The sequence below is a fragment of the Triturus cristatus genome, chromosome 5_1, assembly GCF_964204655.1.
Source record: "Triturus cristatus chromosome 5_1, aTriCri1.1, whole genome shotgun sequence".
NCBI classification, from domain to species: domain Eukaryota; kingdom Metazoa; phylum Chordata; class Amphibia; order Caudata; family Salamandridae; genus Triturus; species Triturus cristatus.
Genome location: NC_140587.1, coordinates 44,011,380 through 44,037,398, shown reverse-complemented (window position 1 = coordinate 44,037,398; position 26,019 = coordinate 44,011,380). Strand labels below are relative to the sequence as shown.

General features: G+C 46.5%; 1 protein-coding gene across 1 annotated transcript in view; it reads right to left on the bottom strand.

Moving 5' to 3' along the window:
* Nucleotides 1-26,019, bottom strand: part of DGAT1 (diacylglycerol O-acyltransferase 1) — a 316,877-nt gene that overhangs the window by 119,007 nt on the left and 171,851 nt on the right. The window contains exon 5 of the mRNA XM_085604343.1: nt 11,461-11,513. Coding sequence (XP_085460469.1) covers nt 11,461-11,513 — 53 coding nt within the window. The remainder of the gene's footprint in view (nt 1-11,460; nt 11,514-26,019) is intronic.

Genomic DNA, 26,019 nt, shown 5'->3' with positions numbered 1-26,019 from the left:
AGCACTCCACTTCTGTTTCTCCCCGCTGATCGGCAGATCGCGAGTCGGGGCACTTGCTGACTGCGGATTTGATGTCATCGGAGTCTTTCCCTTTCTGCGGTGCAAAGGGGCTGGAGCGAAGGAGCTGGCGGAGGGTGATGTTTGCTCTCCCGATGCAGCTCTGACGGGAGGTGCAGACGGGAGAGCCTGGGGAAAGCCAGATTGCACTTTGGTCAAGGGCAGCTCGGGGAGTGTCCCGCGGGCGCAGGGCTGCGGTGTGTTTGTCCGCGACCAGTAGGGGCAAAGGAGGCAGAGGGGCCACGCCTGATGTTTTGCCTATTCAAACTCCAAATCTCAACATGAGTCGATTTCAAGCAGAGCTGCTTCATTTGACATCACGGAAGTTACTCCAAAGTTAAGAACTGAAGTGTCACAGGTGTAAATAAGGGTGGGACAGGCTTATTAGATAGTGTTTTATCAAGAAAAAAAAAAAGGACAAATACACCTGCTAATACACTATCTCGATACCCCTTAAGAAGTGTAAAAAGGAAGCCAATTCTTGAGCCTGTGGAGAACGTGAGGTGGTTACATCTTAGGGCTCAAAAGCTCCAGCAAAAACTAAATTTAAGGGGAAAAAGAGGGTACTAACTCAAGATCCCAAGAGAAAAGTCAATTTGATACCCTCCTTAAAAAATTATTTCAAGTCAGTACCTAATATACGGACATTAAAACCATTGGATAATATGTCTGCTAATCGTGTTAATAGCTTCAGTAATTCTAACGGCTTGGAGAAATCCGATGAACAGTTTCAGTATTCGGAGGGTATATTGACTCCTAATAAATTTCAACCACTAGCAGACCTTTCAACCGAGAAAGACCAAGGAGGTTATATAATGGCAGATGTATATAATCCGGATCTTGAATTAAATCTATCAACAGTGGAGCCCTCTTCCCCCGTCCCCCAAGCAGTTTCAGAGCAAGATCATTCTGAAAATTCAAACGAATGTGCAAAGGGCTCTCCTCCGCCCCTGCATCGAACAACCTTCGACCTTTTACAGGCTTTAACTGACGAAATGAGAAATAGGTTCCAGATATCTGAAAACAACCAGGCGGAAATAAAAGTCTTTTGCGAGAAAATGGAAGATAAGTTGGATATGTTAACTGCAAGAGCTGCTGCACTGGAGACGAGAGTGGCAGAGTTAACATTAAGAACAGACGAAAACACGAAGGATCTTATCAATTTAAGGGTGCGAGAAAGTGGCATTCAGGACAAATTGGAATCTATTGAAAATGCTCAACGGAGTAATAATCTCTGCTTGCTTAAGATACCTGAAGGGGTCCAGGGGGACAACATTAAAGATTATGTTGTCAAGTTAATTAAGCAAACCATAAATATGGATTACTCAGAGCAAGTTCTACTTGCAGCTATTCAAAGGGTACATAGGGACCCCTACAGATTAAGCCCGAAGAAGTCTAGACGAGGAAAATTCGGATTCATTTTTTGACATATAACGTAAAAGATGAAATTCTGAACAAGGCCCTAAAACTAAATATGCTGAGTGCAGAAGGGTTTACGTTCCAGATTCGGTCTGATGTCTCTTCAATAACTGCATCTAAACAATGGGAGCTGGGAAAACTACTAGATCCTTTCAAACAACAAGGAGCGTCAGTACAACTCAAATTCCCAGCTACATTAAAAGTAATGTATAATAACAGAATGCATGTTTTGAGACGGGTAGAGGAGGCGGAGACTTTTCTTCAGGATATTACCACGCAAAAAGGCGGAGCTAGAGGCTAAAAGGGGATAGATTAATCTAGTTAAGTTTTTACCTCTTATTTCCTATTAAGGAGTTAATGGGAGTCCCTTAAAATTAAAATAATGGCCAAAAATGTAGGAGCTAGTCTAAGTAAAAGTTATATTTAAACTATGCTCATCACTTTTTCACTCCGACTGACGCGAGATGAGCCTCAAAGGCCAGGGTAGGGCCATAAGGGAATTAGTTGGGGTTCTCCAGGGGAGCACTTTGGGACTTATTTTTTTCCCCCCTATGCTCCCCACCTAGTGTGCTCCCCCATCCCCTCCCACCACCTACCAATCGCCAAATAGAGCTTAAAAAGAAACTCTTTACATCATATAAGTAATGACACAGCCCACAGTTGATTACGCATCATATTTGAAGATTCTGTCATGGAATTTAAACGGGCCAAGGGTAAAGCTTAGGAGGGAGAGGATATTTCAATATTTAAGAGACAGTCCCAAACAAATTTTTATCCTTCAAGAAACACATCTAAATGAAGGAGACGAGAAGCCTGTGTAAAGCTAAAACCTGGATTAAAGAGGTTATCTGCACCACTCAGCAGACCACAACGAAGGGAGTAGCCATACTTCTAGAAAAAAAATATGGCGCTATCAATTGAAGGCTCTAAAACTGATAAGATGGGTAGATGGGCTATAGCAAGAGTAAGGTTTCACACTCATAAATTTACGGTAGCCGGTTATTATGGACCTAATTTAGATGATCCAACTCCTTTAAAAGCTTTATGTGCTGAACTTCTATTATTTCGAGACCCTTTAATTTTGGCAGGGGATTTCAATCTAGTTCTTGATCCTGTGATAGACAGATCCTTAAATAGTAGAACTTTGTTGAATTGTAAAATGAGATCTCTATTAAAAAACACAATGAAACAGCTAGCTTGGACGGACATTTGGAGGGAAAGAAAAGGAAACCAGAAAGGATATACTTTTCATAATAAAAAACTTGGTCACAGATCAAGGTTAGATTTTTTTCTAATCAGCACGGAACTTAGGGGTCTAGTAACCGAAATAAAACACCAACCGGGTCATCTATCTGATCATGCCGCAGTATTATTAACACTGAAACTCCAAAATAATTATAAGAACAAAAGATGGACACTGGATAGATCTATTTTATTAGAGGAAAAAACTACTGCAAGGTTCCTGGAAGAAACAAAGAAATATTTTGAAGTCAACATTGCTAGTACTTCCATAGAAATTGTATGGGATGCCTATAAGGCATTCCTGAGAGGATGTATTACTTCTATCCAGTTCGATAGACAAAAGAAATATAAAATAGAGGTAGAAGAGATAGAGGAGAGTATTCAGAAATTAGAGCTTGAACTCCTAGATCAAGGGGACAGAACAGAAGGTAACATTACTGATAAAATACTATCCCTTAAAATGGAACTGGCAGCGGTTTTGGATGTTAGGTTACAGAAGAGATGGGAGGCTAGCAAATTGGCCCATTTTGAATATGGGGAAGGTTGTGGCAAGCTTTTAGCTTGGAAAACAAAACAGGATCTAGCTAAAAGTAATATAGGGGAAGTTGTTTGCAGTATAACTGGTAAACTCTGTCAAACTCCGGCAGAAATTGAAGGAGCTTTTTTTAAAACATTTTGAAAAGGTTTACAGAGAAGATCTAAATCCACAGGAAGAAACAGTACGATCCTGGCTTGATTGTTTCTCATTGGAAAAAAAAAAAAAAAAATCAGTGCAGAGACCTCTAAAAATTTAAATAAATCTATTAATCAGTTCGAAATTAGTAAAACAATAGAAGCAGGGAAGAAAGGTAAAGCACCTGGACCGGACGGTCTACTGGCCGAGCTTTATAAATCATTAGCGGAGGTCCTTATTCCTGTTTTGGATAAACTTCCTCACATCTTTGATAAGGGTGGGAATATGCCTCCCTCATGGGATGAGGCTACGGTTGCTCTGATTTTAAAACCGTCCAAATCACCAAACCAATGTGATTCATATAGACCAATCTCCCTGCTTAACCTGGATTATAACATTTTTGTAAAGATTTTAGCAGAGAGATTAAATAGGGTTATGAATGAACTGTTACATCAGGATCAAAAGGGTTTTGTTAAAGGGAGAGGTATTCAAGACCTTACCTATAACCTGATAGGCGCTATAGCTCTTGCGACACTACATAAAACACATTTGGCAATTATCACACTGGATGCAACTAAAACGTTCGATCGGGTTAATTGGCTCTACTTAGGTCAAGTATTGGGCAAATGCAATTTAGGGGAGAAATTTTGGAGAGTAATTTCATCTATCTACCAAGCTCCCACAGTTAAGATACTCATAAATGGTAACCTTTCCCCTACTATCTCAGTTCAAAGAGGAACCAGGCAAGGCTGCCCCCTCTCTCCAATGCCTTTTAATCTTTATATAGAGCCTTTTGCTGAAAGGATCAGGAGACCTCAAGATATTTTCCCTTTCGGGTGTGGTAACTGGGAAAAAAAAGTGTCACTTTATGCCGATGAGATCATGGTATACACTTCTAACCTTGTGAAAACTACTCCTATTATATATAACCTAGCATATCAATTCGGCAACATTTCAGGTTATGAGATCAATCATTCTAAACAGAGTGTATGGCCTGGAATTTAAATGCCGGTCCTTATCTATTGAAAAAAGAGAGAAGATATATTTAGGTATTAAAATTGCACAGGATATCAATGATATACCTGATATCAATCTATGTAAAGTAGATAAAGAATTATCCGACTATGAAAAGTTGGTCGTACATACCTCTATCATTAATTGGAAGAATCAACTCGGTGAAAATGATGCTCTCACCAAAACGGATATTTAGATTCCAAAACATACCATTAGCCTTCAATGAAAAAATCTTGAGGAAAATCCAGGCAAAAATTAATTCTTTGATATGGGCCTCTAAGGGCATAAGGATCTCCTGGAAAAAACTTCGGAGAAGAAAAAACTAAGGGAGGACTGTGTGCACCGGACATAATTTTATATGCATGGATTTTTTTGATTAGAGCTGGTAAAATGCTTTTGTCTGAGCCCAACAGTTCAGATATAGGGAAATGTTGCAAAGTTTAAAAGGAGCCGAAAACGCTTATATATACAAATTTCGAGATCCTCGTTTCTTTAAGAAGGTCCGTCTGAAATCTTTAAAAGACCTAGCACATACTTGGTTTAAAATGAAGAAGCTCCTAAAAATCAGCTACTATTCGGCCATGGCACCTATTTGGGAAACACCAGGTTCACCTGAATGGACTAAGTATGCATTAGTATCACCATTAAAAGATGCCGGGATTGACAGCTGGGTTAATCTTATTCCCGACGGCACTTTGTTATCCTGGGAGCATCTCAATTCAATCACGGATAACCAGCTATCTAAATTTAAACACCTACAAATAAAAAGTTGGTTACAAGCAACTGCTATGGAGGTGGGCTACACAAATGACTTAGAGACTGCTTTATGGACAAGACAACAAAATAAGAGGGAAGTGGCAAATCTCTATTGGCTTCTGATTGAATGGTCTGATGGCGACTTCTCCCTTCCATCACAGCTGTGGGACGAGTGCTTGCCGGGCTCCGACGCAGAAGCAATATGGCAAGTATCTTTTGATCTATTATACTCCACAGTTCCAACTGCCAACTTAAGAAGAAATCACCTCTCTTCACAGAATATACTGGTCTCCTTCCAAGCTCTCAAAGTTTGCTAAGGGAGCTATTCCGTGCTGTCCTAAATGTTGGCAAGAGAAAGCCAATGACGAGCACATGTTTTTAAGCTGCCCTAGATTACGTCAATTTTGGCACCCGGTAATAAGAGGTATGGAAGGCATATTTGGGTTTGACATTCAGGTGAGCATTTATTTAATATGTATTGGCATTTTTGAGAACTATGCAAATTTATCTTTAGACAACAACAAATTATGCTTTTTTTCTCATTTTACTGGCTCGACGAGAAATATGTAAATTTTGGATCAAAAGTAATACTCCGACATTTTTAGATTAGCTAAATTCTGTTAAGTATGTAATGAAATTAAATATAGCATATAGAAAAAACAGCAAGAAGATAGCTTTCTGGGTACCATGCATAGAGTGGCTGGACAACCTCTAAATTAGAACTATATACGTCGAATGATTATGCCCTTACATAGAATTACTTTACCACTCGGGTCAGTGTGTTGGTATCCATATAAAGGCGAGGAACAGACCACGAGTGGTTGTGTAAAGAGCAAACCATTAAGATCTGAGTTCATCTGTTGGTGCCAATGAACTAGGGGGCCGCAGAGTTTAAACAAAGCAGCTCTGGATTTGTATAATGGCGTGCGAGGACAAAAAAACACAAACAAAAAAAAAATTTAAAATGCACGACGCCATCATTCCTAGCAGTCGCATGAATACTTTTGCTGGTAAAGATTGGGTGGGCTGAAATGGAGTGAGAAGGGACAGAATACTGTGAATCCTGGCTGTAGTGGGAGAGGTTACAGCTTTGAGTGTCTATCGTGGCTTCCAGATAAGTTTGTGTGTTGGAAGGCTGTAGATAAGACTTCCACAAATTTACTGTAAACCCTAGAAGGTGAAGTGAGTGAATTGTGGTTTGTGTGTGCTGGAGACACATGTGGTGCTGGCTTTGATGAGCCAGTCGTCCAGGTATGGGAAGACAGTAGTTGCAGCACATCTGAAGACGAAACATCCATGCCTGACATTTGGTAAATACCCTGGGAGCAGTGGTGACTTCAAATGGTAGTACTGTGAATTGGTAATGATGACCCACTATCATGAATCTGAGGTATTTGCGATGAGGAGCAAGATGAATTGGAATGTGGAAATATGTGTCTTAAGTCTAGAGTAGACATAAAATTGCCCTGCTGTAGAAGTGGGAGCACTTGTTGAAGTGTCATCATGGGGCAATGCTCTGAAAGTATGTAGCGGTTTAGTTCTCTGAAGTCTAGACTAGATCATGGCACCTATTTGGGAAACACCAGGTTCACCTGAATGGTCTAAGGATGCATTCGTATCACCATTAAAAGATGCCGGGATTGACAGCTGGGTTAATCTTATTCCTGACGGCACTTTGTTATCCTGGGAGCATCTTAATTCAATCACGGATAACCAGCTATCTACTTTTTGGGGATGAGATAGCACAGGGAGTACACACCTGTTTCTTGCGGCTATAACGGCACAGGTTCTATGGCTTCTTTAAACAGGAGATTGAACCCCTTGTTGAAGTAGATTTAAATGTTATGGTGACATTTTGTGAAAACGTGGTGGAATGTTTGGAGGATAGTTGGTAAGCTCCAGGCAATAACCATGTTGGATAATTCCTAACACCCATTTGTCTGTGGTGATCGATTGCCAAATGGGGAGGAATTGTAGAAGACGTCCCCTGACAGGGGTTAAATGATCGGGAGGGAAGTGTAGGCAAGTTACTGCTTGTAGGGCGGAGGGTGAATTACGTGATGTAGAACCCCTGCCTCGACCTTTGTTGTAGTTGCCTCTGTAACCTCTAAAGAAGCCTCTTGTAGAGGAAGATGGACTGTTGCCTTTGTAAGAGGTGGCAGTATTGTCTGAGGACATGGTTTGTGACCCCCCCAAGGTAGGAGAGACGAAAGGAGCCCCGATTAGAGGGAGACTCCTGAGCTCCCATGGACTTGGCTACTTTTGTGTCTTTTCTATTTTTCTAATGACTTATCTACTTTGGGCCCGAAGAAATGTTCCTTGTCAAAAGGTGTATTTAAAATAGACTGTTGTACTTTGGGTTTGAAACCAGAAATCCTCAACCATGCATGTCTCCTTAATAACACTAGTGTTGATCTCTCCATCTGCGGTGTCTGCAGCATCTAAAGCGCATCTTCCTGGACTAAATCTTCAGCTTTTGCTTTGTGCTCATCCGGGAGGTGTTGTAGCAATTGCTCCATCTCGTACCAGTGCGCCCCATCATATCTGGCTAGCAGGGCCTGGGTGTTGGTAATGCGCCAATGATTTGCTGCTTGGGTGACTACTCGTTTACCAGAGGCGTCTAATAGTTTGGACTCTGTCTGGAGGGGGAGAATCTCCTGTAGTTTGAATTGGCCCCTTTACGGGCACCAGAGACCAGCAATGTGTCTAGTGGTAACTGTCCTTTAATAAAGACTATCTGAGGGAGCAGGTTTGTCATTTTGATAAATTCTGGGGGTGAGAATGCGAGCACCCACTGGATCTTTAAAGATATAATCGGCATGTCTCATCATACCTTTAAGCATAGGTACAGTGTGGCTAGCTCTTTGTGTGCTACTAAGCGTTTACTTGTGTAACTGTACCCCATGATATTCTGCAGCTCTAGCTAGTAACTCTAGATATCCTACATTGTCGTCAGGAGGGGAAGGCTTTGCAGGGTAAAGCTCTGGGTCGTTGTGTGTAGGCGAATCAGTGGTATAATCCTTCCAGGGCTCTATTGGTAAAATATAATCGTCATGATTATGTGGTGGTGGTGGAGAGTTAATTGGTATAATCAGTAAATGGTATAAAGGGGAAAGACCTTGGTGTAGGGGGAACGTGGAGGAGGAGGGGAGGGGTTAGTACCTACATTCTTCCTCTTCAAAGGACTATGGTAAAAGGTGTCCTCTGACTCAGGTTTGTGTTTTTAGATGATTTAGTAAGAACATGTCATGTATGTGAACTTATCTAAAGTTCCTTTTATTTTGGGTCAGATTTGGGTGTCGAAAATCGGATCCTGCAGCTTCAGAGGAATAGTTTGAGGTTTTGGCGCCGAAGATTTGGGTACCGAGATAGAATGACTTTCCGACGCAAAAGGTTTTGATGCTGAAGGAGGCTTCACTTTTGGTGTCAATGACTTCGGCTACGAAGCAGTTTGTCTTCGCGTCTGAAGGTTTCAGATCGGTGCCAGTCTTTGGCTAGCTCAATCCCGAGCCGCAAGGCTTAGTGACGTGTTTCGGTGCAGAGTCAGAGGGCGGGGCATCAGAAACATCTTGGCAGTGCCGACCGTGGCTCGAAGAAGAGGGTAGGACCACAGCCTTTTGTTTCGGCTGAGTTGGAGTTCGGCTCCAGGGGCGTCCGATACTCACAGGACGTTGACCTTGTGGCAAGTCTTCTTCCATCTTGGAGTCCGATTATGGAATGGAGACAAGTTCTTCTTGTTTTCCCTCGGCCACTTGTGCGTCAAATTCTTGCTCGGATTCTTTGCCGAAGATGTACGGTGTGTATTCGATGTTTTGACTCTGCATTTCACGACATCGAGCCAGATGATCACGGAACGTTTTCTTCAATCAGAACAATCTGCACGCGTCGCAGTCCTGTTCACTGTGCTCCAGAGACAAGCACAAGTTGCACACTTTGTGCGCGTATACTTGGCGTGTGACCGAGGGCAGAATTTTAATGGAGTCTGTTCCATCGACTGCGAAGTGGATCGACGCGGTTAGGCCGGATGGCCTTCATGAGGATCTTTGATCGAAATAGGAGGTTTTCCTCGATGGATACAATACGCAGAGAAGTGGGATACGCATTCGAAACACTACAGACGCAGGTAGAGTGGATTGCACACTGAGGGGAACCTGAAGAAACGGTTTATAAGCGGAGCGCAGTAATACACGTCCGAACCCAATGGCGGAAAAAAAACAATCGCGTCGATGCCCATGTGCACTATCACCGAAAGGAGGAGTCACCTAACTCGTGGCTGGAAAGACTTCTTCGAAGAAAAACAACTTGCAAACATCTGGACCAAACACTAGATGGCAGGAGTATGCAAAGCATGTGATCTACAACTCACATGCCTCAAACATAACATTTCAATTATAAACGTCCTACAAAACGAACACTGGTGGTACATGGCGCTATGTGTGTGCCCAGTGGTTAACATACTAAAAATAGTGCTGGCTGTGTGAGATAATATCGATAAAGACATGCACATATCTAGGATTATATTACTACAGTTACTGAAGCATACTGGCCTGAAATCTACATATTTGCATCAGAGTGAGGAAGAATCCACTTGCATCCTTCAAGTTGAAAGAGATGGTAATTCCGGGTGTGGCACCCAGATGGAAATTGGGATGATTTGGGACTATGAATTACTCAATTTCACCAGGTATGTCAACGAGTCTTATACCCTGTGGTTCAAGGAGGCTGTACTGCATTGCTAATATTCAGAGCAAAGATGGATTCAAATGCAGCGTTTCTTTTTCTGCATCATCTGAGCTACAGCACTGTCAATCTGTTCCCAGTTGCTGGTCTATAATCCAAAAATAAAATCAGGGCTGCTTCCCCAGTCCCCTCGCCTACTCCCTTTGACGGTTCAGGCCAAGTCTACTCCCAACTGCTCCCCTTGGTCAGCTAAGCTGCTGTAACAAGTCACTTTAGGAACAGAGGACGGCATGTCTACCGCCACCCATTCACAAAGTTCCTTTAGCGCTAGCCAGCCCTCAGTATGAATGGTGCTGGACGCAGCACATGCAAACACCCTCAACCACTGGGCTAGGATGTATTTGCTAATGTAGTGTGGGCAATTGAAGAAGTCATCCTTCTGACAATGGCGACGCTAGGCTGGCATCAAAGTCCATAAAAAGGTGGTCTGTGGAATGCACAACCAGGAGTTTGTCAAGGTAAGAATCAAAAGGAGCCAGGGAGGCATGAAGACAAGGGAAGAATGTGGGAAGAACAAAGAGCAATCTTATGAAAAGGAAATTGCATCAGAACCAGAAGGACAGAAAGGAGGCACCTCAGGACCACTTTGCTCCAAGGGAAAAGTTCCAGTTCTGATGTGCACAGGGTTAGCAGCTTTCTTCTCTTCCTTTCTAACATTGTACGCACCAGCACAGTAGAAATGAGGCGTGCAATATATGCTTACACCCATTTGCGGTAACAGCTGCAATATCCGTGGATATTTGTACAGGTCATAGAGAACCGGTTTAACAGTTCCTACTAAAAATTCAGGAAATATTTTGAGACCTATGCAGCGTCTCTGGTAGAGGGTATTCCTCAAAGTTTGCCTCTGGTTTTAGGGCAAAAGTCAAGATTTTGTCTGCAAGAGGAAAATGGGCTGGCGTCAATGATGTTGTTGATCCCAGATGGCGCAGACGGAGCTACTGGCTTGGTTTGCTTCTCTCTTGTTTACCCTGCGCTCAAACTAAACCCACTGGCACCAGTCTAGGATCTCTACTGGTGCCAGCACTGGGCCCAGCCAAAAATGAAAGTGCTCCTTTCGAGCAGTGCCCCGCCACACGCCATGAGCAGTGCCCCGTCACACGCCATGAGCAGTGCCCCGTCACACGCCATGACCAGCACACGTAGATGCATAGTGCTCGGGTGCATAATGGTATACGGTTATGCGGTGACAGGGTTGACGCCTTTGTTTCATGGTCGGCATTTTTATGCCCATGAATGTAAACAAATAAGGGAAAACGGAAATTGGTTATTTTCACTTTTTAAGTCTTAAGCTAAAACAGCAAACACATTAGAAAATTATTTTCTGAGTATTTGAGAGTTATGCACATTTTTTCCTGAGGAGTATCAGAACAAACATAGGCATAACACCCTGATACAAAAGAATACTGAAAATGTTTTTGCCCTTGTACAGTCACAAAATGAAAACCAAGCCAGTTTTTCTTCTTTCTCTCAGATAGTTGGCAACCCCAGCTAACGAAGATGAGCCAAGACACTCACTTCGGCACTATTATACCTTACTACACCTGAAGTCAGCTTACCGTCGCCAGACTCCTTTCGAGGTGGAGAGCAGCTACAACAAAGACATTAGACACTGGAGGAAAAACAGAAGAAATTAAAACTAGGCAGGCTGATGTCAATCGCGTTTCACAGTGCATGAAAATAGGACATCTAAAACACACCCAGAAACCCTACACATCTGCTTTGTCAAAATTAAGACGCCCTCGGCTAGGTCAATGCTTCAAGGACTCACTAGACCCCCTTTAATGACAAGGTACACACTAAAACATTTATTTAATCGCAGAACCCGTTATCCTCATATAGAACGTGTTAAAATGAGCACTGTAAACCCTCCCACCTGCCCTCCAAGAGTCCTGTGTGATGTTGAAAAGTTGTTTACTTGAAATGAACGCTCTTCATTGTGGCTACGTAACCATAGAATCCGTTCCACCATGCAACAGGATCCGAGAATATATGATAATACAATCGGATTTAAAACAAGCATTGACAAAGCCAACAGGCCTCGCCAATGCAAGAGTTATTGGCACGGTCGAGTTATTTTAGCAAAGTTTACCACAGAGTGGCTGAAAGTTTGGGAACAAAGTGCTATGATGCAGCTAGTGCTGGCCACGAAGAGGCTTTTTTTACTGGCGGGAGGGGTAGGGCAAGCAACAAGGCGGAAGGGGGGGCAGTTGAATACAGCATACATGCAGCGCCCTGGGGAGAGCAGAAGCTAGGCTTGTGAAGATTAATACTGGGAGGGGTGGGAAGCAGGGGGGTGTCGAAGGCAGAAGATAAAGCTGGAAAGGGCATTAGGGAAGAGAAGTGGGGAGCAACACAGAGGGGGGGGGGGGAGCAAATGAAGGTGAGCCAGCTGAACATGGAGCTGGGAGGGGGAGGAGCACAGGGAGGAAAACAGCAGGGGGTTAAGCACATGAAAGTGAGCATCAGGTGGGGTGGTGCGGGATGGGAGGCAAAAGCACAATCGCTAATAAAGAGGAACACAGGTCCAGCGGGTGAAATACACAAGAGGGGAATGGGGCGCCTGCAAAAGCATATGGAGTGTCGCAACTAAAGAGAATAAGTATCTCTGAAAAAGCGAGCAGTGGTAGGACACTGGGCAAGGACAGTACTTGGACCATGCTCCTAGGGATGGACAAACAACGAGGAAGTGAAGCAGGCACACACTGATCAAAGAAGGAAGAACACAAGTCTCAGGCGAGACTTAAAATGGAAAATGGCGATAGCCATAAAAATAAACATAGGAGTCTTAAAGAGGTGGCACAAAGAATTAGGGTCTGTCCATTTAAGGCCGCCTTTCCAACAGTACCAACAATGCCCTACACAAAAACCCAATTTAAGAGGTTGATTTGAAACTCCCAGTGAGAACAAACTATTCAAACATAAAGGTGTTATTAATGAAAAAAAAAACTACTACTTTAGGTACGATTTCATCACTTAATGATCACTTAAAGACGTCTAACCAGATAGGGAAGGTGAACATATGGGTGAGAAGCTAACTTTACCAATATAAACAGGATCTTAAGTACAGATTGCTCCTCAGAAGTCGATTTCTCTTCAGAATCATGCAAGAAAGCTTGGAGAAAGTGTGGACCGATGTCCAAGTCAATTCATGCCAGGTTTTGGAAAGGGGGACATGGTATGCAGCTGATTGGGACGGACGCGATCTGAGGAGCGCCAACCGCCGCTTCCCTGTTTTCAACTATTCTGACCCACGTGGCAGTGGAAACAATTATATGAAATCAGAGACTGCGGGATTGGCGAGGAAAACTACAAAATGGCAGCCGTCCTGCAATTGCTGCTGAGTTCCTGCTGTTCGTTGCTGACCGAAAGGCAGTGCCCAGCAGAGGAACCCATCCCGTCCGGCCAGGAGCCCTAGAGCACTGAAGAGGAAGCAACCGCACTGGGGGGGGGAAATAGAAGACTCCAGACCGCGGTGAGCCGTGTGTTCCCTAGAGAGTGCGGCAGCAAAATGGCATCCGCACCACAGAGGGCCTACAGTAGAGGCCATAGCGAGTAGGCGACTCTCGGCAGCGGCTGAGAGTAGCGGTGAGGGGCTGGGGAGCATAGTAGTGACAGCGAAAGATCTGAAATCAGGTGGCGCCTGGAAGAGCGAGCAGCCGAACACCAGAGCAAGAGGGGGCTCAATTCACCAGCTGAAAGGCAGTCCCTACTGAGGAAGACCACTATGACCCCTGGGCAGAGACTGCGCACTGAAGAGCTGCAGGGCAGAGCCAAAAACGCAAAGTGCTGTGAGAGAAACCCTGCCAGTGACTAAGGAGGTGCATCCCACCAGCTGAAACCTACAACACCATCTCGCAGAGGAGCAGTACTGCGGAAGGAGAACTGGGGACTGCCCTAGTGAGTAACTGCACGCAACATCCAGACGACTGCTGCGTCCTGTTGCGGTGCGTCTGGGGTATTGAGCCAGAGCAGCTTAAAAGGCAAGACACCCTGGGGAAAGGAGCGACCTACAGGCACCTGAGAAAGATAGGCCCGTTGAGCAGGCCACAGGAGGGGCGTGCTGGGGGGCCCTGTTGACCACCCACCCCCCCCCCGCCAAGCAATCCTTGGCATCGACAACCCTGCTCACGGGCAGCAGACAATCTGGGAGAGCTGAAGCGAGCCCTGATGGTGGGATAGACTAAGTGGGAGCTCACGGAAGCCACGACCGAGCCGAAGACTAGCAGTGCAGTTCACTACGCCAAAACTGGAGAATAACTACGCTAGCTCGGACCACCTTCCTGCCTTCCAGAACTGACTGGGCACAGAAGAATAGGACCAGAGATTGCATAACATTGGGGAGAACCCAGAAGAAACAAGGGTTTAGTGCCCTTAGCGTAGAAGCCTCCGGAACCCAGATGGACGATGAGGAGGACGTTGTGGAAGTGGGTACAGACTCCACTCCCAGGAAACCGACGCTGGCGGATATCATGCAGCCGCTCACGGCCTCGAGAGGCGCTGGAAGGGAAAAATCTACGTAACTGGCACGGATTTGAGCCTCCTGAAGGATGACCATCAGAAGCTTAGACAGAAGGTTTTCAATAATGAGGCAACTGGGGGCTCTCCCAGAGCAGATGACCGAAGTGCAAACAACGCTCACAGAACTGGAAACAAAAAGGTAAAATACTGGAAGCTCGGGCCGAAGACTGCGAAGGTAGATCCTGCAGAAACAAGATCAGACTGGTAGGAGCACCTGGAAAATCTGAGGGCAAGAACATGATTGGATTCCTGCAGGATTCGCTGCGAGCAGAAGTAGCCCCGTAAGGGTTGTTCTCCTATGCCCTGGAGAGGGCCCACAGAGTCCCAGCACGTCTGCCCAAACCAGGGACCCCTACTAGGCCAATAGTGGCACGCCTGTTGCATTTCACGGACAGAGACCACATTCTGCAACATGCTCGCCAAAAGCGAGGTTTAACAACTGACAATAGCGCAGTTATGATCTTCACGGACTTTACCAGGGAAGTTCAGCCCAACAGAGCATCCTTCTTGGGGGTTAAGAAGAAGTTGCGCCATCTACAACTACCATACACAATGCTATTTCCTTCGCGGCTCAGAGTAGCGGACCCCGCAGGACCGGGGTTCTTTAACACTCCCCTAGAGGCCGGAGATTGGTTGGACACGCGGCGGCTCCCAGAACGATGCAACTCCAGCGGAATCACATCACAATAGTCCCTGCAGTAATAAATCGGGGTCCAGAGCCCCATCTCCCAGAGAGCTTAGCCTAGAGCGGAGGAGAGTGCAGTAAAAGTGGAATGGATGGCGAACAGAGGGATCACCGGCTCCCAGTGGAAACAACGACTGAGACAGAACTTCCAACAGTAACGCCGCAAACGGCAGACGATCTGGTCTGAGTATTGGGTCCTGGTTGTCCGGTCGATACATTTGTGAAGCACGATAAGACTCCCACCAGAAGGGGAGAGTACTGATCCCAGCTGAAAGTGGCATGGAAACGAAAGACTTCGGACTGGTGATCTGGGTTGAGATGGATCGTACAGGTATGGGGGGTGGTGAGTCGGGGGTCTGGGACAGGAGCGGTCGGCTGTTCACCCCTCTATCCACTTGTGGATGTTCACACAGTTGGATATCGTTTGGATGGGGACTAGTTCGCAAGTACCAGTCCTGGGGAGGGGGGGGGGGGAGGGGGGGGGAGTTGGGGGTTTTGTTTAGTTCATAGAAGGGTATGCTGGGGTAGGCGTGCCGCTGGGGTGGACTTTAGTTGGGAAAAGGTGTTAATACTCCAATGGGATCCCCACTAGGCCTACGGTGTCTCGTGGAATGTCAGAGGCAGGGCCGGCTTTAGCACTGGTGGCGCCCAGTGCGACAATATTTTTTGGCGCCTTTCCCCCCCACCCCCCAATGACCACCTCCACCATGGATTCCCTCCCCACCACCCTTTAATAGTCTTCATAACCACTTTCGCTCAGATGCACTTAATTTTATAGCGTCACTCATAAAAGTGAAGGGTGTCAGAGCACTTTACATAACACACACATTACACAGGGACAATCAATCAGATGTGCAAATCAGTGTATAGAAAATGTTACATAAGACAGACAACAAGGGGTGAACTCACATTATCCATACAGGTAGGCAGTATAGTTTAAGAGTACTTGGTCTGGAGAAGCACAAACTCTGAATTTAAAATGTAACACAATGGATTGGGGCTCTTTAACAAAAAGAATTGATTTGTACCCAAATGAATCCTTTTTGCAACATTGGAATAATGAAAGTCTGGGGAAAGAATCCAAACGCTCTAATCTATACTTAGAAGTCTGCACGCAGTTCTTTGACAGTTAATAGCTCACTGTAAACTGCTACTAACAAAAGGAAGTCATTGACGAAAGCAGCAACCCACTGACCGGTTTACATTACATTCACTTTGTGATCTGCACGATACATGTTCTTTGCAGCAGGCATATTAACCCTCTGGGCTACCTTACCAAGAATCAAAACTTCCATGAGTCAAAACCTCTACTAGACAAAACTCTGAACTCGCCTGGAAGAGCATTATTCACCAGAGTGTTCTTGACAGTTTAATTGTTGCCTGAAATTTGCTAGAGGCCAGGAACGGGGCAGCAGGTGCTTTTAAGCACAATATAAACTAGAAAACAGGCGCCTCCAATGCAAAGTCAGCACCCGGTGCGGTGGCACCACCCGCACCTCCCTAGAGCCGGCCCTGGTCAGAGGGATGCACACCATGATATGAAGAGATAAAATACATGCATATTTAATTTGTAGAGGGGCTCATTTTGCTCAACTTCAAGAGACCCACATTATGGCAAAGGCGGGTACTGCTGTGCAGCGAAGATGGAGGGCCGGCGTTCTATACAAATTACTCTGCATTTGCAAGCAGCGTCCTGATCTGGGTGAGGGATGGCATATATGCGATAGCATCTGGGAGGCTGGATGGTCGGGATATAACTCTGGGAAGTATTTATGCACCCAACACAGATCAGGCCGCACCTATGTGGGAATTTAGCCTCTGTACTCCCGGGTTCAGTTTTATTGGGGGGGGGGGAAAGACTAATTGCATTTTGGATGTGGCTCTTGACCGCTCACAACCCCCCGCTCCCGGAGGCACCCACACAAAATAGCAGAGGCACGACAGAACTGGCAACAGAAATGGGGTTTAGTAGACACCTGGAGAGCTCAGCACCCTGGCACTTTGCATTACTCTTTTTCGGCGATGCACAAATTACACATGCCATTAGATTCCACCCTGTGTTCCCCTGATGTACATCAAGGAGTACGCAGCAGTGAATACCTCGGACAATTTCTGACCACAATCCGGAGTTGGAGTTTGAATTGGTCCCAAGCAAAGCCCAAAATACCCATGTGGCGTTTACGCCCTGAGGCCCTAGACGATCAAGTACTCCATGCCATGATTGGTGTGGCCATAGACCAATATTTTAAAGAAAACGCCAACACAGCAATGGACCCATTGATCGAGTGGGATGCGTTTAAAGCAGTCCTCAGGGGGAGATGTATATCAGAAATGGTGGGGACCCGGAAGGTTCTACTCCAAGATGTACAAAGGGCAGACCACCGCCCAAGAGAACTAGAACAGGAGAGACCGGAGAATGTAGACAAGCAGGAAGAACTTCTGGAAGCTAGAGAGGAAGTAGCAGTGCAGGTGGAACGCCTTTGCAGCTTTGACTATAAACAGTGCCTGGCGAGGGTGCATTCTGAGAGGGATGAATCGGGAGCCCTACTGGCCTGGTTGGCCAACCCAGCCAGAAGGGGTATGGGAGCCCTATTGGCCTGGTTGGCCAACCCAGCCAGAAGGAGTACGATCATATTAGAACTCAGAGATCACAATCAGCGACGCACGATCAACAGGGGATAAATTATTTGTTTCTAGAATATTAAGCAGAGTTATATAGGAGTAAGGTGACCCTAGTGGAAGAGGACATGGACAGGTTCATGGGAGACTTTGAACTACCGGCAGTGGATGCAGAATTAGCAGAAGCACTGGTCCGGGAGGTAGAAATTGGGGAAGTGCGAAGGGCCATTAAGAACATGGCATGAAACAAAACCCCAGGTACAGATGGCCTACCAAGTGAATTTTACCCAAAGTATATTGATCTATTAGCTTCTAAATTGTACAATGAGGCAAAACAATTGGGACACCTGCCCGTCTTGACCAGAGAGGCAATAATCATACCCTTGCTTAAACCGGGGAAACCGCTGATGCAGCAGGTAAAGCAACATTTTGTATACCTCCTCTATTTTGCATGAAAATACTAATTATATAACCTACTTATTATAATTGACTAACGGTTTGCTTTGTTAAACTAAACCAACCATTTGCATACACAAATTATACATGGGACTTATTGGTATTTGCATGGCAGAATAACTAATATCTAAATTATGTACGCATATTAATAGTAATACATGTGGTTAAAGAATATCGCATGATACATGTTGCTTATGTGACGTTTGTGTTCCTGTTGGGATCCAAATGGTGAGTATTATCGCTTTAAATGTAGCTATAAGGTAGGAAAATACTAATACATAAAGGGATTAGTGCGGGTTTAACATTAGAATCTTCATTTCTTTGCATTAATTATTTTTTTTGTGTTTGTTTCGCTTAAGTTGACATTTGGGCCTACCAAAATATGGCATCCGAAATGGAGTTCAGAAGTGGCCACTGTCTCGTGAACGCGATGCCTACTGCGCAGACTCGGATGGCTCCGTGAACCTCCAGGCGACCCCAAGCCACAGTGTTCCTGATCAAAGATAGGAACATGGAGGACTGCCAAACCTCAGTCAGTAAAATCTTGTCTAAATGAACAATTGGGACAAACAAGCAAAACTTCAACAATGTTGCATAAGGGCAACACTGACAGAGAAAATGAACCGGCAAAACCCATGAGAACCTCAGAATAAAAATCGGACGTTCCCCAACCAGCCAATCACCGTCTTTCTTAGCCTAAAAATGTTTCATGTTATCCCGAAATTCATTATAAAAAAAAAAAAAAAAAAGTGTAGTAGGCCGGACTCCGCTCTCTGGGGCCCTCAACATTGGCCTCAGCAAATGGGTCCTTTGCCGGTCCCGGCAACTACAGCTCGCAACCTTGGGGTCCTCTTTGACAATCAGCTATCCATGAGACAACATGTGATTAAAGTCGCAGCCACCTGCACTACTATTATCAGGTGGCTGAGGAAGATCACGTGGATGCTTCCTCATGACACCCAGAAGCTTGTGGTCCAGGCCTTAGTTACATCACGGCTGGACTACGGTAATGTTTTACTCCTGGGTGCCTGCAAAGAGGTCTCCCGGAAGCTCCAATTGGTACAAAACATGGCTGCCCGTTTACTGTGTAATTTGCCCAGATCTGCTTCTGTTTCCTCTGCTCTGCGCAGCGTGCGTTGGCTACGCATAGAATCTAGATCTAAATTTAAAGCTTTATGCTTCATGCATCGCATTAAAGCTGGTAAATCTCCCCATTACCTATCCACTTTAGTTCACCAATACTGTCCCTCTCGTACTCTCAGATCCTCCGTTCAGTGCAGATTTGCTGTCCCTCGTTTTAAGCGCACCAGAGTTGGTGGGCGCTCTTTTTCGTATTTGGCGCCCTCACTCTGGAATTCGCTTCCTATTCCTTTGCGGTCTGAAATGTGCCATCTTAAGTTCCGCAAAGGAGTGAAAACTTGGTTGTTTTCCTTGTAACTTTCTCTTTGGACCCTTGCCTGCTCTACATTGCTATGCTTCAGCGCCGGGAAACCTACGGGTAGCTGTGCGCTTAATACATTTATATATAATAATAATAATAATAATAATAATAGGGAGGGGCGTTGTAGCACTCTGCGGTTTCGATGACTGCACACTGCACACCCCTATCGACCCCACAGATGACAGATGCTTGCACCATTTCTGGTCCTTTGTTGATCTTTTGCACTGTAACGTGCTGAGCAACGAATTTTCGGACTTTGAGCTTTGGCCTGCTGTATTGACAATTTAACGGTTAAAAATTCGGTTATGCAGAGCCAAATGAGTTACGAGAAAAATCCAGATAGCAAGAATAGGTAAATATAAAGGTCATGCGATTTGTGTTGCTTAAACAAAATTCTAAACTTTGATCAACCTAAATGCTAATATTAATTGCAAGTAATATTTAGATAAACATACGATTAACAGAAATAACGAGTTTGTGGTTATTCAATGAAAAAGAGTAGAGGATTCTGAGTCTTAAATGGGTTTTTAGCTGGTTCTAAATCACCATCAACCAATCCAACTAATTGGTCCGTCGACCAAGTGGTGGAGTGCCTTGATGTTTAGGAATCTATAGGTGGTGAATGCTATTGTATATTCTGTAAAATAACTTTTCTTCCCTATAGGTAATAAGGTACCCCCCCCCCCACATGTCCAGCGCTTAGCTATTCATCCCTCCTGTGTGCAGACTCGTGAGTGGAGACGTGCAAGTGTTTGTGTTATGGGCCCCACTAATGACTGCATGTGTGAATGAGCTAATGTGACATCGGATCTGCAACGCTGGGAGGATAGTTGTATATATTTGCTTTTCTTCTCCAGTCTCGCACTAGATCACCGCCATGGGACAAAACTGCATACTGCCCGTGGTCTATGCTCAATATAGACTATAAAATCCTTAGCCGCATACTGGCTACTAGATTACTCCTGCACATGGTAACACTGATCAACAAGGATCAATTGGGTTTATTCCCACCAGAACCACGGATATTAATGTCCGTCGTCTGCTACGAGCGCTAGGGGCTGATACTTACGAGAAGGACTCCGCGACTATCTTTGCGGTGGATATAGAAAAGGCATTTGTTAGCCTAGAATGGCCATATTTGTTCCATGTGATGAGGTGGTTTGGGCTGGGAGACAGGTTTGTCGAATGGACTGCGCTCCTGTATTCCAGCTCCAATGGTAGGGCAACAAGCATTGGCATAGCCAATAGGTCTCGCTTTTGGGACCTTACAAGTATTTTGTTATGCAGCACAATATCCTTGGTGCAACAACATCAACTGTTGCATGGCTAAACACTTATAAGATTGATTGGATTTGATTTGAATATTTATAAAGCGCACGTTTGCCCATGGGCGTCTTGGCGCTAGGAAGATGCAGAGAATAACCAAGTTTTTATCTCTTTCCTGAATGAAAGCAAAGATGGACTGTTCTTGATTGCTATTGGAAGCATGTTCCACGCCCTAGCTGCGTGCAATAGAAAGCTTCTTCCCTCCCACCTGATCTGTTTGTATTTTGGCACCTGTATAAGTTTTGATTGACTGGTCCTAAAGGCGAGAACTATTGGCTATGCCAATGCTTGTTTCCCTGCCTTACAATTGCTTCCAAATGAGGCTTAATGTGGGTTTTTTCAGGAAAACGCAACACAAACTTGACTTTGCAGTCTTCAAATGTGATTGAAATCCGGTGATTGTTTAGATGAAAAGTAACCAAAGCATGGATCTGTGAATGTATGGACTGGGCCATGTGATGTGAACAGGTTTAATTTTAATTTAATAGCGATTTATAAAGCGCCTGGTGACCCAAGGGCATCCCCGCGCTATAGAGGTTATGATCCAGTTGAGGGAAAGGAAGGGAGGAGGGACGATTAATTAGGGAATAGGTGTGTTTTCAACTTTTTGCGAAATGCCAAATAGTTGGGTTCAAGTCTGAGGGAGCGTGGTAGGGCGTTCCATCCAGTGGCTGCTTGGACAGAGAAGCGTCGTCCTCCTGTACGTGCCTTTTTACATCTGGGAACGCTGGCCAGGTGCTCATTCTCAGATCGTAAGGATCTGGGTGCTTTATAGGGAGTGATCATGCCGCTGAGGATCGCGGGACCAGATCCGTTGATCAGCTTATGTGACATGCACATGGCTTTGAACTGCACCCTTTGGCGCACAGGGAGCCAGTGCAGGGCCTTGAGGGCAGGTCTGGCGGATACTCTAGAGGGAAGGTTGGTTATCAGACGTGCTGCAGCGTTCTGTGTCCGCTGCAGTTTCGTCAGGGTGGCTTCAGGGGCTCCCAGGTAGACTATATTGCTATAGTCCAGGCGGGACAATACTAGTCCCTGGATGAGTAGTTTCCTGGAAGCAAGAGGCAGTAGGGGGAGAATCTTGCGAGTCGTGCGCATGAGCCCGAAACAGGTACCCGAGGTTTTGGTTGCTTGCGTCTTCATGGTGAGTTCTGGTTCGAGCCATACGCCGAGGGTCTTGACTTCACGCTTCGGGAGGGGGATTTCTCCAAACACGTCGGGCCAGATTGCTGGGGGGATGGTCGTCCATTGTTTCCCCAGGAGCATCACTTCCGTCTTTGACCCATTTAATTTTAATGATGAGTCACTCATCCAGCTGTAGATTTCTGTGAGACAGTTGGTCAGATTCTCTGGGTGGTCGATAAGTTGTGATAAGGAGACGACCAGTTGAGTGTCATCAGCGTAGCTTATCATTTTGATATTAAATGGTGTCACCACGTCCTCAAGGGGGGCCATATATGTATTAAAAAGCGTCGGGCTCAGGGAGGAGCCCTGAGGGACCCCGCTTGTGAGGGGGAGGGTGGACGAGTGGTGATTATCGTCCCATACCTGGAACGTACGTCCAGTGAGGAAGGATTCAATCCAGCCAAGGGCCGCCCCGGAGAGCCCTGCTGCCGCGAGTCGATGAAGAAGGACACGATGGTTGACTGTGTCGAAGGCTGCGCTGAGATCCAGGAGGATCACTGCCACTGACCCTCCTGAATCCAGGATGCGCCTTGCTTCTTCGATAACGGCAAGAAGGACGGTGTCTGTGCCATGGCCCGGGCGGAATCCAGTCTGGGATTGTCGTAGTGCGTTATTGGTCTCAAGGAACTGAGATAATTGTTCGTTGACCAATTTCTCGGCTACCTTGCTGATTCCGGGAAGTAGTGATATTGGCCGATAGTTTGACATGTCCGCTGGGTCAAGCTGGTTTTTTTTTTTAAAAGTGCCTTTACCACCGCACTTTTCCAGCTGTCAGGGACAGATCCCTGGGCCAGCGAGCTGTTGATAAGCTCCGTGACCGTGGGAACGATGACAGGGGCCACGGTTTTCAGGAATCTGATGGGTGCCGGGTCCAGAGGGGACCCGCTTTTCATTTTAGTCAAGGTTCGTTCTACCTCTGTGCGGGTTACTGGCCGGAGTGTAGTAAGTGTGGGGGGGCGAGGGTTGCTTTTGCTCAGGCCGGGGGATGAGCGGCTGGCCAGGTGGCTGCGAGGGCCGGGCGGGGGAAGGGAGGCCAGGATGCGGGAGATTTTGTCATTGAAGTATGAGGCAAGTTCATTACTTCGGTCGACCCGGGGGGGTGATGGAAAGAGGGGTGTTGGGTACTTTCAGCAGCTCCTTTACTATTAAGAAGGATTCCCTGGCGGAATTGGAGGATTCTTTAATCCGTGCGTCATAGTGGGAAGCTTTAGCGTGCTTAATGGCTTCTTTGTAAAGTCTGACGGTATTATGGTATGCATCCTTGCTGGCGTGCTGCCAGTCTTTCCTCCAAAGCCGTTCGCAAAAATTGTAAAAAAGCCGAAGTAGCCGGAGGTCCAAGGTGTACCATGGGGCAGAACCGGGTTGACCGTTTTTGTCCTCCCTAGTTCTCAGTGGGAGTACTGTGTTCAGGGTGGTGGTGATCCACTCTCTAAATTTTATGTCGGCGACAGTCGGGTCTTCCGCGCATACAGGGGTGGTTGTTTTTAGGATCCTTGCCCATTCTTCGGTGGGGAGTCTGGACCAGGTCCTGTCCCTGATGTAGGTAGGTGGTTTTTGTGGTTTCCTGAATATTCCTGGAAGTTGGAAGGGGACCAGGAAGTGATCTGTCCAGGGGAGGGGAAGGGCCACCTTCACTTGTACCGAAGGGGAGCTGGTGAACACTGGGTCCAGGAGGTGACCCTTGATGTGAGTCGCTCCGGAGTTAAGGAGGCGAATGTCAAGTGCCGCCAGATCGGAGATCAGGTCGGTAGCTACCAGGTCTGCAGGGTCGTCGAGATGGATGTTTCGGTCACCTACTATCATGAAATTGGATAGGGAGTGGGCCTGATTTGTTACAGTGTCCAGGAGGGAGCTAGCGAAAGGGCCCGGTGGGCTGGGGGGACGGTACACAAGGACTCCTGTAAGTGAGTTGGTCGGGTAGAGTTTAATGGTAAACTGAAAGCTTTCAGAGTCGGGGATCTGCGCATCGCTGGTTTTACAGTGGAGATGGTCCCGATGAATAATGGCGACACCACCGCCTCTGCCTAGAGGTCGGGGTAGGGACTGGATGAGGAAGCCCGGTGGGGTTGCTAGTGCCATATCCGATTGCGAATGTATGGAAAGCCAAGTTTCCGTGAGGAAGAGGATGTCTATCTCCAAGTCCTCTATCAGATGGTTGATTTGCGTCGCATGTTTGGGGAGCGAGCGACAGTTTAGTGAGGCGAGTTTGAGGGAGGCAGGTATGTGGGGTTTTGTGGGAAGTTTGAGTTGGACTGGTTTGCAGATGGGGCAGCGAATGAAAGGTCCATTTAAATCATGGGTAAATTCACAGAAGGGAGCTGGGGGTCTAAGGCTTAGTAGCTCTCGCCGTGAGCAACTTACCTTAGGGTCAGTTGTTTTCGGCAGGGGTTCTGGCCCTATGCCCGGTCGTGCGCAGACGGGCTTGCCTTTGGAGCGCAAACGGCGCTCCCGCTGCGCTCGTCCGCTGCGCTGGTATGGCCGGCACATTTGTACTGGTTGCGAGTGGGCGTGGTAGCGGTGGGCGTGGTTACCGCCTTGGGCGTTTCCCTGTCTCAGCGCTGGTCGCTGTCTCAGGGAAGGTCGAGGAGGGCTGTGTCAGCGCGTGAAGTGAGCGCTTCGAACAGGTGAGCTCCCAGGTCTTAAAATCACACAAAAGAGCACAGAATTACAGTTTTAAAAGCAAAATGGTGGTCACAGTCCTCCGGCTTCCGCCTCAGAGGATACAAACAAGTAATAAGCCGCTTGTTCTCAGCGTTTATATACTGGTTGCGAGTGGGCGTGGCCTCGCGGTGGGCGTGGCTACCGCCTTGGGCGTTTCCCTGTCTCAGCGCTGGTCGCTGTCTCAGGGAATGTCGAGGAGGGCTGTGTCAGCGCGTGAAGTGAGCGCTTCGAACAGGTGAGCTCCCAGGTCTTAAAATCACACAAAAGAGCACAGAATTACAGTTTTAAAAGCAAAATGGTGGTCACAGTCCTCCGGCTTCCGCCCCAGAGGATACAAACAAGTAATAAGCCGCTTGTTCTCAGCGTTTATATACTGGTTGCGAGTGGGCGTGGCCTCGCGGTGGGCGTGGCTACCGCCTTGGGCGTGGCTACCGCCTTGGGCGTTTCCCTGTCTCAGCGCTGGTCGCTGTCTCAGGGAAGGTCGTGGAGGGCTGTGTCAGCGCGTGAAGTGAGCGCTTCGAACAGGTGAGCTCCCAGGTCTTAAAATCACACAAAAGAGCACAGAATTACAGTTTTAAAAGCAAAATGGTGGTCACAGTCCTCCGGCTTCCGCCTCAGAGGATACAAACAAGTAATAAGCCGCTTGTTCTCAGCGTTTATATACTGGTTGCGAGTGGGCGTGGCCTCGCGGTGGGCGTGGCTACCGCCTTGGGCGTGGCTACCGCCTTGGGCGTTTCCCTGTCTCAGCGCTGGTCGCTGTCTCAGGGAAGGTCGTGGAGGGCTGTGTCAGCGCGTGAAGTGAGCGCTTCGAACAGGTGAGCTCCCAGGTCTTAAAATCACACAAAAGAGCACAGAATTACAGTTTTAAAAGCAAAATGGTGGTCACAGTCCTCCGGCTTCCGCCTCAGAGGATACAAACTAGTAATAAGCCGCTTGTTCTCAGCGTTTATATACTGGTTGCGAGTGGGCGTGGCCTCGCGGTGGGCGTGGCTACCGCCTTGGGCGTTTCCCTGTCTCAGCGCTGGTCGCTGTCTCAGGGAAGGTCGTGGAGGGCTGTGTCAGCGCGTGAAGTGAGCGCTTCGAACAGGTGAGCTCCCAGGTCTTAAAATCACACAAAAGAGCACAGAATTACAGTTTTAAAAGCAAAATGGTGGTCACAGTCCTCCGGCTTCCGCCTCAGAGGATACAAACTAGTAATAAGCCGCTTGTTCTCAGCGTTTATAT